Below are 12,921 nucleotides of genomic sequence, written 5' to 3' on the forward strand. Positions count from 1 at the left end.
CCTCCACCATCACCACAACCTCCATCTTTTCAAAGGATTTATTCAAAATATATAATAAAAAAACTGCTTCTTTTCCTTTTAAAAAAAAAGAAACAAAAACTCATTTTACTTCACCACTCCAATTCAAAATTAATGAATACCCTTTCTTGGATTTGGTTTTGATTCAAAGAGAAAATGTAATCCATGGTTTGTAATGGCAGTAAAAGGAATTGAGTTGATTCCATAACTCGGTAACCCTTCTATATACAATATATTAAGGATACAAAAATTGTTGGAAGGGTGAGTATGAATCAAATTAATTTGATAAATGTGAAATTAACAAATGAAAAAGAATGAACAATTTTTTATTCCTGAGGTGAAAGAAGGAGCAATTTCTTTATCTCTTTACATCGTCAATTTTTTATTGAGTAAATAGTCGATTACCCCCCTGAAATTGTAACTTTCGTCAAAAACTCCCCTGAATTTTGCAAAATGTCAAAAACCCCCCTGAAATTGTCAAGCATCTGTCAATTACCCCCCTCCGTTAATTTCCTCCATCCAACATGCTGATGTGGCCGTTAACTGCCACGTGGCACTGACACATGGTCAGAAAAGTCATGCCACGTCATAGGAGGGTAATTGACTATATTTAATTTTTTTTTTGAAAAAAATCTGATTTTTTATTTATTTTTTTTAAATCTGATTTTTTTTTCTTTTCATAATTAACATTTGTGCCACCCACTGAACATGCAAATACCCCTTGAAATTAAACATTATGTGCAAATACCACCCTCAAATTTAAAATTTATGTAGCAAATATCCCCTCAAATTTATAACTTATATGCAAACATCCTCTCCAAATGTAAAACTTATATGCAAATTACACCTTGAATCATAAAACTTTAATGGTTAAGTAAAACTTATTCTTAATCTATAATTTACTATATCTCTAATAATAAAAAAGAAAAAAAAATCACATCTTTAAAATAAAACAAAGGGGGAGAGGTTATTGGTGCATGAATGGATGGTTGTGTGTAGGCTCAGGTAGAATTGTTTTTTGGCCAAGAGCGTGGGAATATTTCTAGCTATGCTCCTTCAGGAGTTCCCACGGAACACACCACTAGTTCTCTATCTGTTAAGGCCTAAGGGTGTTGCTCGAAATGATGACAAATTATTGCCATTACACTTTTGCTGTTGGAGAAAATTTAACTTCCCGCTGTAATTACACTTTGCCATAACTACCAAATTTACCTTCATATATTATATATATGTCTTGGTCAAATCCTTGTTAATTTTTTTTTCCTGTAGGATCTGCAATTATTTGCTCTCAAAACACAACATTTTGATGCATATGCATCTCTGTTTCCATGTTAGTTTTAAGTTGTTAAATGCAGACTTAAGTTTATGTATTTAAATACATTAACTAGGATGTATGAATATCATCATTGATGACCATTTTCATTTTAAACTTTTGTTGTACACTTGTTTTCATCATCATGTAATCAATGCATAATTTTTATGGTGTGATTGAAATTGTGATTTTTATAATTGTTTTATTTTAAAGATGTGATTTTTTTTCTTTTTTATTGTTATAGATTAAGAATAAGTTTCATTAAAGTTTTATGATTCAAGGTGTAATTTGCATATAAGTTTTACATTTGGAGAGGATGTTTGCATATAAGTTATAAATTTGAGGGGATATTTGCTACATAAATTTTAAATTTGAGGGTGGTATTTGCACATAAATGTTTAATTTCAGGGGGGTATTTGCTTGTTCAGTGGGTGACACAAATGTTAATTATGAAAAGAAAAAAAAATCAGATTTTAAAAATAAAATAAAAAAAGATTTTTTTCAAAAAAAAGAAAATCAGATTTTTTTCAAAAAAAAAAATATAGTCAATTACCCCCCTATGACGTGGCATGACTTTTCTGACCATGTGTCAGTGCCACGTGGCAGTTAACAGCCACATCAGCATGTTGGATGGAGGAAATTAACGGAGGGGGTAATTGACAGACGCTTGACAATTTCAGGGGGTTTTTTGACATTTTGCAAAATTCAGAGGGGTTTTTGACGAAAGTTACAATTTCAGGGGGTAATTGACTATTTACTCATTTTTTATTCTTGGGGGTACCATTAATGAAAAAGAGGAAGAAAAAGGAGAGGAAGAAGCAAGAGCGAGAGGGAGGAAGAGAAAGGAAAATAAAAAGTGATCTAGTGCAGGCAGTGTATAATAGGATCTATGAGATTGATGAATCTAATGGCTCTCAACTATTATTTAAGATGGACCATTAGTGATAGACTTGTTTGAACCCTCACCTTAGAATCCACCGTAAAATTAAACTATTAAACTTAAATGGTTAACAAATTTAAAAAAAAAAAAAAACAGACGAACCCATCAACATCAACATCAATATTGATTGAAACAATTCTTAGTTAATTTCTTTTTTGGACTAGTGACTACTATCTATATAAAGCCCGGGTTGAACGGAATACAAATTTCGCTGCTCAGAAAACCGCAAAGCTTGTTAGTTACGGTGGTTGCCATGGCGGTTGTACCATCGGAAACAGAATCCTCCTTGAACAGAAACCTCCCCTCTCTCTTCTACTCCGATTTCCTCCGCAACCGTTTCTCCGCTTTCCATTTCTCTCCTTCAACCTTCTTCTCCAGCCTCACCTCTGCCTTCCGATCATCTCGCCGCCGTGAATGTCTCCCTCTTCCATTACCTTCCAACTATCTCGATTCTTCCATGTAAGCTCATTTTCATCTCTCGCTTTAACGAAATCAGGAATAATGAATGAAATGTGTTAACGAAAATGAATCAGTTATTGTTGCTTATATGCTGTTTGTGATTTTGTTTTTGAGATTGCGTTGTTTATTTTTGAGTTTTAAGTGTTTTGTTTGATGGTTTTGATTTGCAGGAACTATAGTAATGCTTCTAGAGTTCATGCTGTTTTGGAAGATGTGTTAGAGCGTGTTTTGACGAATATGCATCGCATTCAAAAGAATCTTCAGTTTTGGCAATCCATAGCTCAGGTTTTCTTTTCCTCTTTTTTCGGTTTCTTTACATATTTTGGTTTCAAGAATGTTGTGAAAAAAATATATGAAATGAAGCCCAATATTGTCACATACTGACATTGACACATACACCTGATATGACAATGACACATAGTCACGTACACCTGACACAATACTGACACTGACACATGGTCATATGCACCTAACATGACACTGGCCGATGGGCACATACACCTGACATGACACCTGACACACAATCACATACACCTGACACTGACACTGACACTGACACGTAGTCACATACACCTAACACGGTATTGACATTGACACATGGTTACATACACCTACCACGATACTAACACTGGCACACAGTCCCATACACCTGCCACAATACACTGAGATAGTCCCATACACTTGACACGGTACTGACACTGACACATACATGATACTAACACTGAACATAGACACTGATGATAATGTGAGAAAACATAAGTGATTGAATATATTTATGTGTTACTATCATATCGAACATTGGACATGCCTTTGGTCTGAATTGTCGGTGCTATGTATGGAAATACTCGCAGTGATGGTGATTATTTTGTTTGTTTTTACCTTTTTGTGTTCAGAAATCAGATAATAGGAAAGCTTATTTCATGGTTTTTGAGAGAGGTCCGCGTGCTTTTATCGGTGAGACTGTTAAGTTGTTGCGTGGACGTGCTGCTCAAGATTCTTCCTTACAGAATATATGTCAATCAGCATCTGATTATGTTAATGAGAGAGTAACTGTTCTTAGTTTCTTAAGATGTTCATTGGCGATATTCTTGGCTCAGGTTTGCTTCACTTGGCTTTTTGTCTCCTTGTTTTTGAGTGTTACTTGTGTTGTGATTAGGGTGACTACAATTTGCCTTGTGTGATCATTGTTTATTGTTTCATGTTTTTTGCGACTCTGAAGTTATTAGGTTGATAGAAACTGCTACCAAAATACAAATTAATAAATATATAATTATAATTACAATGTGTTCCCGAGAGTCTCGGGTCTCTCCTTTCCAAGAATTAGAGCGCTTGGTCAATCCCTACCAATCCTTTATCCAAATAACTGAATGCCCATCTTTGCCCACACATCTTTATTTATAATACGAACACCCTATAGCAGTTACATAGAAGTTCTGTGGATAACAGTTACTGCAGATAGCAGATAGCAGTTACTGTACATGTAGCAGTTACTAGAATACAAGGTGCAAATGTGTGTTTAATATTATAAATTAGTAACTGCTACATGTACAGTAACTGCTATCTGCTATCTGCTATCTGCAGTAACTGTTATCCACAGAACTTCTATGTAACTGCTATAGGGTGTTCGTAGGAGGCTTATTACTAACATAGTCATCCCATATGTAAAGAGAAAATTTGGATTGATTGTGAATGTGTTGTACTGCCTGCTTCTTTTCATCCGATTGGCCTAACTTTGCTTCTGATTTCACAATTGGGAATGATATGAATGTGTTGTATTATTATTTCACAGGATATATCTGATTATCCCAGAGTTGGCCTAACTCTTTAATTTTGTCACTTATTCGATTCCCCTGTTATTATTTCATTACGGATTAGGTATATGCTTTGCACTGCCTGCTTCTTTTTATCCGATAGACCTAACTTTGTTTCTAGGCAGCCCTGCCTATTTTTTGACATTGGTACCATTATTGGTGTCTCTACGGAATTTCTTAATGGACCTTTGGATTTCCCTTAAAGTTATTCTGGCATAGTACATAAGTTTGGAAACTTAAGACAAACAATGAATGGATGCAACATGATCCGACAAATTTACGTTTAGAAAATTAAGAAGTCTGTTAAAGTTGCTTAACTCTGTTGAATGCCAATGTAGCTTACTGATATTACTTACAAATTTGAATCTCCATGCTCAGATTTATGTAGAAGTTGATAAAGTTGGAGAGGAGTTAATAACGGATCCAGAGCATAAACTTCCGTCATTGTTGGTAACAATTAATGAATTGTTCTCAACATTAGAAGCTTCAATTGGACATCTACATGCAGTGCGTCAGGTTGTCATGAATAAACCAAGAAGTTGATTATTTTTTTCTTTATTTTTATCCCTCTATTTTTCTTTATGTATCTTATCTCTATGAACCATGATTTGTTAAAGCAAAACTGAAGGGCACATTTGCACCTTGTATTCTGTACAGGTGCCTAATTCCAGAATTGATGTTTTCTTCTTTTCAGAGTGATTCATCTGTTGATGGGACTTATTCGATTCCCCTGCTGTTTGAGAAGCTGCCAGAAATAAATCAGGATGGGTCCCAATGGACAGATTGTGAAATTAGAGATGCTATCAGTTCTGTTTACCAAAATTTAGACAAGCTGGAATCTTACATATGTTCCCTTGTAAGAGCTCTATTTTACTTTTATTTTTGGTGGAAGATTGGCTGTTAGAATATTTTTATGTATATATGCTTTGGATGTTGGAAAATTTGTTGTATGGTAGAGTTCTCATGGTAACCTTGGTCTTCTAGTGTCTTCAATTAGAGGTTGGATGTGGGGAAGGTGGAGGATTTTCGGAAGCAACGGCTGGGAATTAGGCTCTTACACCATATTGTAATGCTTGGTCTGAGATATAGAATTTCAGTATTTAGGGATTTGGAGAACTGAAATGGTAAATGTTATGCTGTGTGATTCAAGTGTAGGTGCTCATATTTATAGATGAGCCAGTCATAGTTACTAGTCTGGCAATGTAGTTACAGACTTAAAGTAATCCTAAGAGAACAACTAAATTGCATCATTAATAAGTCTCTCCCATCTTCCGACCAAGTTAGGCACATTCTTGTTGGATTACTATGGACTGTCTTACTTTCACCATATTTAATAGATTTAATAATTTACGGAGTTTCTAATGTTGAACAACCAAACCACTTGTTTTTTTATAATACAAATTGATTTCTAATTTTGTTGGCTTATACTTGGTTTACATGGTAAGTTGGTTAAGTTTCAAGATGCAATTTTATGGTTTTTTATTTTTTTTATTTCAGGTTGTCAAACATAGAAAGCCAAAGAACATAACCCAACATTGGGTCCACTATGCATGTGGTGCTGTTGGTCTCTCAGTATGCTCCCTTTGGCTCTTGCGTCATAGTAGTTTGATGGGAAGTTCTGATCTTGATAATTGGATCCAGGAAGCCAAGGACTCTACAGTTGGTTTTTTTACGGATCATGTAGAACAACCGGTACATTTCTTTATCATTTACTAGACTTGCTTTCTTTTTTCCTTTTTTACCCCTGGTCCATGAGTTAGTAATTTTGGGCAAAATAAAGGGGACGTGAACTCAGTCATATCCTTACAAGATAGGAGGTGTGGCTACCAATACCCATTGTTCAATATTTTTAACCTCATGGTGATTATAAATATCTGTTGGTAATTACCATCAACAAAATAGGATTCCTAAAAAAAACTTCTTGAGCAATGAACTAATATCTATTTCTTATATCTTTTTTCTCCATACTTCTTATTCCTATTACTTAAAGTAGGATACCACAATGCTTAAGGTTTTCAAATCAACGCAGGACGGAAGCATATGGCTTGATATTTTCTAGTAAATGACCTAGAAAGCACAAGGTAGAGGTTGGATCCACCCGAAACAACGAAAGTCCTTCAATAACCATTTAAAACTGGAACATTGTTTTTTTTTTTTTTAACAAGAAAACTGGAACATTGTTAATTCTTGTTTGAAATTAAGCCTACAGTAGTTTTATATTTTATTAATTTCCTGCTAGTATTCATTCCATTAAAATTATCTGAACTCTGAAAACCTCCAATTGTATTAAAAATGTCCTTCAAACGAAGTTGCAAAACAGTCATAAAATTTGTGTTACTGCTTATCCCCTTTATTTGTACATCATAGTTCATAATTTCATATATAATTCTGATGCAATCAATATGCAGATTTTGTCCATCAGAGATGAACTTTTTGAGACGTTCAGGAAGAGGCATCAAGGTATCATGGACTTTGAAGAGGTGCGGTTGACTTCCAACTCACTACACAGGTAATTGGTTTTCAAATACACTGTCTTTGTTTGTTCTAGATTTGAATAATAAATCTGTATACAACCTCCATGCAGTAATATCTTTTTAGCATAATCGTTTACCAGTTTGCTATATATATGTTAGTAATGCTATTAATGTATACACCTTATAAGAGTTCATTATCTTGAGCTTGTATGGCTGATCTTTTTAATATAAGGGTTAATTAAATAAATGGTCCCTATAAATGTTCAGAATTTCATTTTTAGAACCTACAAAATAAAACTACACATTTTTGTCCCTGTAAAATTTTCCGTCAGCATTTTTAGTCCCTGTAGAATTTTCCGTCAGCATTTTTAGTCCCTGTAAAATTTTCCATCAACATTTTTAGTCCCTGCCAAAATTTTCCGTCAGCATTTTTGGTCCCTAAAATGCTAAAGGAAAATGTCACATGGACTAAAAGTGTGATTTTATTTTGTAGAGACTAAAAACAATATTCTGAATATTTATAGGGACCATTTACTTAATTAACCCTTTAAAAATTATCTCTTATTTATCATTAGTTACTTTTTATTTTAAAAATTTGATCGAATCATCAATATTTTATCTTTGCGGTCAAATATACATAGATATCATAAATAATAATGAACAATTTTGCATAAAAGTGACTGAAAATAACTGACAGAAGAATGACATACTTAAATTGGAAAAGGCAACAGCAATTTAATAATTGAATTTACATGATTCAAAAGCACTTTGCCATTAAGAAAATCCAGTATACAATCAATGTATGTTATAGTGACTATTATGCAGAAACTTGTGAATCATGGAAGTTGGAACATTGTTTCTGGGTTAATATGTTACTATGCAAATCCAGACTTCATTCATAACAGAATAGGCATTCGTGCAAGTTGATAAATCGTGTTTGAAAGGTTAATTATGCTTGTGAAACTTTTGGCACCTGGAAATTTCTAATGAGTTACATCAAGTTTCTTCTGTGGTTTAATTGTAGAGACTGATTCTATGTAAAGAAAATTTAATCTAAAAAAGTTAATTGAAAAATGCATCAACTATTTGTCAGTAAAAGAATTTCATTAGAAAAAGGTTTCATATTGAAAGTTATACAATGAATGCAGGATGCAAAATTTTCTAATCTTGGGCATGTAATGTACTACAGTTACCTACTGTGATCATTTTAGAATGTTTTCAACCATTTATTTTTACCGTGAGTGGGAATATAATTCAATATCTGTGTCTGAAGAATTTTCAATTCGTAAGGAATGATATACATATGTTTGTTAAGTCACCAGCAGCAAGGACACTTTGGGGATAAATTGCCTTCTAAGTATCAATTATTGAGTTATTCCTGTACGGCTAAAACTTGTATTAGCACCTAATCGTGGATATCACATTCTGACCAAAGTACTTTATGTACATGATATTATTCAATGGCATGCTAGTTACTTGGATATTGCTTTCTTTGTAACTTTTAAAGATTTTTGTGCAGAATGTTGTTGGCTTTCAGTGAGCAGACAAAGGGTCAGAAATCTCCAGTAAATGCCTCAGATCAGGAAATGCTTGAGATAGTCATGGACAGGTGATTTAGGGTTTTCATATGCTGATAAGATAGTAATTTGGTAATTGTGAATTTGAAGTGCTAATATAGATATATGGATCCGGGAGTGAGCAGTTTTCCACAGCATTATAACGTAGTATTCATTATATGTTGTCACTAGCTTGGTTTTCTAGATTTAGCATCATAATGGGTCTCCAATGTCCATGCCAATTACCTTGATGGGAGTGGGCTGTGAAGGCACTGCCCACTTTATGTTAGCTGTTTCATAAAGAGCAATTGATTCTGACATTGACATTAGATGATTGTAAATTGTAATGCTATGTCTTTTCCTAATTTCGATGGCATTTAATGCCTTGGGTTGTGGGTACATAGGGGAGCTCCCCTAGACAAATTATTTTACTAAATGTGCTATCACAATATAGTACCTTAAGGCTTTGTTTGCGAGTTTGGAGAGGGGGGGGGGGAAGGCTTCGAGGGGTGGAAAATATGAGGGAAAATGAAGAAATCTTTCAATTTTTTTAAAAGAGTAGTTTTTAGAGAAGGATAAATTAATGCATATCATTACTATATTTTAATTTTAAAAACAATATAACAACATAGATTAAATTTGAAGAATTCATATAAACCCCCCAAAACCCTCCTCCAATATAATTTTTTAGTTCCCCCAAATGAGGAGGGTTTAGTATTATGAAGAAAAGTTAACCCCCCAAAGCCCTCCCCTCCCCTCCCATTTTCCTCTATTTCTTTCACTTGCTCATTCCTTTTTTCCCAAGCCTTCCCCTCCAAACTCGCAAACAAAAGCCTAAATGTTTTCCTTCTGTTTGTTTTCGAATATAAATTTTCAAGTTGAATTGATTTAATGATATTTGGAAATTCAACGATATGTATTAGAAATTATTTTTGTTTATTCTTGTCCTCATCTCTATATCATCTATTTGTGACAAAGAGAATTGACATCCTCTGTTCATAGTTATCACTTTGATTCTTGTATTGTTAATGTTTAGCGTAAGTGTTATGATCTAATCTATTTTATGGATAAATGTAGGTATGAGAAGGAACTAATGCATCCTATTCAAAACCTTCTCAATGGAGAGCTAGCTCGGGCTATGCTTATTCAGGTAATTTAATTCAAATAATACAGGTAACATGATGTATGTAGGGTAGATAGATATTCAATAGTGCTCCTCTGGACAGGGTACTCACCTGATAAATTGTACTTCTTTAGGTGTAGTGCTTTGACTCAAACTAAGATACACTCTGAATAAAGAAGGGTATATTATTAATCTTTAAAATAGTCTAAAAGTTTACACAGGCCTATTTATCGACCCAGCAAAGGCAAAACAACCTAGTAATTTTTCCTATTTAAAGCTGGGATAAGATAATTCAAAATAGAATAAAATTCCTAAATATTAGTACTAGTTAAAAAGCAAGAAATAATCTCAAATTAAAAATCCTAAATAAATAATAAAACTAAATACCCAATCTACATCACTACATCTGTTTGCATTGTTTTAGCATAACTCATAATTATAACTTTTCACTGTTACAGGTTCAGAAGCTGAAACTGGATATCGAGACGTGAGTTTTCCCAATCTTAAAATTTATATCAATATTTCACATTGTTTTAGGTTCTCACAATTATATTTTGGTCAGTGCAATGTTGGAGCTGAACCAAATTCTACGGGCAAATGAAATCAACTTTGCTGTACTGGCTGCTTTACCTGCCTTCTTTATCTCCCTTCTACTCATTATGTTAGTACGGGCATGGTTCAAACAGGTAATTTTCAATTTTTTTTGTTATTTGAACAAATGACAAACTTATAATAGATAGAAGTCCAGATGTAATATTGTAATTCTTTATTTAAGATACCTTTTACCGACTCTAAATTAAGTGAACGAAGTGTGGATCTTGTTCAGAGTGAACCCTGCACCATGTAGTAATCAAAGTGAATACAGGAATAAGATTGTTCGGAAGGGAAAGTATGCTTGCAAGTTACAGCATGTAACTCTTGAACATATTGCCACATCTCTATGTATTCTTCCCTTCACCTGTAGTTCCTCTATCGTCTCAGTTTTCTTCTTACTTGTCAACTGTGTTGCAATTGACCATCCCAAGCTTTTTGTTGTTAGAATTAGCCACATTGTTCACATGTTAATATCTCTTAACTGTATAGAATTAGAAATTAGCTACTCAATCACATCCTTGAGCATTCATTAGAATTAGTCACATTGTATAATTTCCAATGATTTTCCGAAATATGTGTTAAACTTTATCTGATATTCTGCTTGGTAAATCAGGATACAAAAGCCGAGGGAAGAGGTAGAGTTGCTCGGATTCAAAGGAGGCTACTTGTTGTAGAGGTTGAGAGAAGGATTATGCAGCATCAAATTTATGTAGAGCAAGGGTTGGTAAGAAGCTCTACCTGACTTTATTTTATCTAGTTCTCCTCAAAATGAAGTTTTCAAGTCTATAATTGCACACCATTCTGTGCAAGAATACTCATGACGATGGATTTTATTATGCTCTCCCACAATTTAACACCATTAGAAGTTATTAAATGATACAGATATGACACCGGATTCTTTGAAATAAATTGTTCCCCTTCCAGGTGTATAAATTGAGAACAGTTTTATTTTGAGATGAAATGAAAGAAAAAATATGACCACTGGAATCAAGTTTTTTATATTCTTGCTGCCAAGTTCTCAACTCAAACACTGACAAGCAAAAGTTTCTCCTTCTCTAATTTAGTACTTTATTCTTAATGGAGGCTGTTTAATGTTGGTAATGTTTTTCGTGCTTAGTTACTGCTTGACTTGAGAAGCCGATGTTTGGATACAAATTAGATCTAAGTTGTCTTTTAAAAATCTCATGATTTGGTCTTTAAATCCTCCAAATAGAATAGAACACCAAGCATGATATACTCAATTGTTATTGACAGTCTCTATATTTAATTTTAATTATGAGTGAATGAACACTGTTGAGTGTTGACATCCCCTCATCTTGAATATGTGGGAGGATTTTCACTGGTCATTCATTTGCTTACTCTCAGTGTACTTCTGATTTTATTTTACTAGTTCACCCAATAGTTTGCCATGACATTGAAGTTCTTGATGTATGGAATATGTACTTATCTCTATTTCAATAATTTAGGGAAAGGAGGTTGGCTCACAAACAGTGTTTCGTTAATTTGGAATGACATGCATTCTTAACAACTAATAGAATACTGACAATATATCTCCGTTACAGGAGAGAGATGCACACTATATGTTGGGGTTGATACTTTATAGCTTGGATCGCCTATACAGTTCAGTCAAGAGGCACGCAGAAGCTTCTGGAGAGTGGCAGTGGTAAGTTTTAATTTCTCATGTCTGGTCACCATTTTGTAAGATGGATTTAGATTTTATGTTCCCTGGTATTTTGGGGCATTGGAGAATATGATTATTGACATTTAATATTATGAACAGTTTGCGACAGGATATAATTGATTTGGCTAGACCTGGCCTGCAAACTTCACACAAGCTCGCTGTGACATCACGCATTATTAAGGTCTACGACTGCTTGCTTCCAGTTCTCAGACCCCGGTAGCGAATTTTCCCTTGTTAAAGATGGTTCTCTTGCTCCTTTGAAACCCAATTTTTGTTGTAAATGCTATGCCCTAGCTTTATTTGGTAGCTAAGGGTAAAATCGTTCATATGTTTGTGTATATTCTGAGGCACGACAATGGTATTGAATTGAGTACTTAAACGAACTCTGTTGGTTCTACCGGGTTATGATTTTCAGACCATAATTCCTGGTCAGAAAACGCTAGGTCTGCTTATAAGAATATAGATTTTAATATTGATCATATTTTATTTTGTTCTACGTTAGAATATTGTGTATATGAAGAAGGAAAAGTATTTCCCCCCCACTAGCTAGCATGCAGGTAAAACGACTCACCAATAAGTTAAGATGCTCGGAGAAGGGTGATAAATGAGGTAGTATCCAGTATCCGCTATGAAGAGCTCGTCTTCGCATTATAAGTTGTGTGAATTTTTGTACATATTTTAAAATTTCATGATTATGCATAATTAGTACAAATTATCTTGGTTTAATTAAACCTTTAATCTTTTTATACCTGCCAGTTTTTTTATCTGCTCTTAAATATGCGCAAAATGGTTTCATTTGGTCTTTCTTTTTTCTTTTCTCTCTATAGGTTTTCTTCGTTGGCGGTAATTTTATTCGAGGCGCTATTGATGATTAAAAATTGGATGCAGATAAGGTGAAAGATTACCTTAATACTATTATTAAAATGCTAAAGTGAGAGATATTAACTTTTATA

General features: G+C 33.9%; 1 protein-coding gene across 1 annotated transcript; it reads left to right on the forward strand.

Annotated features, from left to right (window-relative positions):
- The first annotated feature begins 2,429 nt into the window (after positions 1-2,429).
- Positions 2,430-12,447, forward strand: LOC11434267 (protein DGS1, mitochondrial). Its single transcript, XM_003617138.4, has 14 exons — positions 2,430-2,729; positions 2,900-3,014; positions 3,623-3,826; positions 4,919-5,056; positions 5,235-5,396; positions 6,038-6,232; positions 6,949-7,049; positions 8,534-8,623; positions 9,648-9,720; positions 10,152-10,180; positions 10,256-10,379; positions 10,901-11,011; positions 11,850-11,950; positions 12,068-12,447. The coding sequence occupies exons 1-14, from the start codon at positions 2,524-2,526 to the stop codon at positions 12,186-12,188; spliced, it is 1,770 nt and encodes a 589-aa protein (XP_003617186.1). The 5' UTR covers positions 2,430-2,523; the 3' UTR covers positions 12,189-12,447.
- Positions 12,448-12,921: the final 474 nt, after the last annotated feature.

The sequence above is a fragment of the Medicago truncatula genome, chromosome 5, assembly GCF_003473485.1.
Source record: "Medicago truncatula cultivar Jemalong A17 chromosome 5, MtrunA17r5.0-ANR, whole genome shotgun sequence".
Taxonomy (NCBI): Eukaryota; Viridiplantae; Streptophyta; class Magnoliopsida; order Fabales; family Fabaceae; genus Medicago; species Medicago truncatula.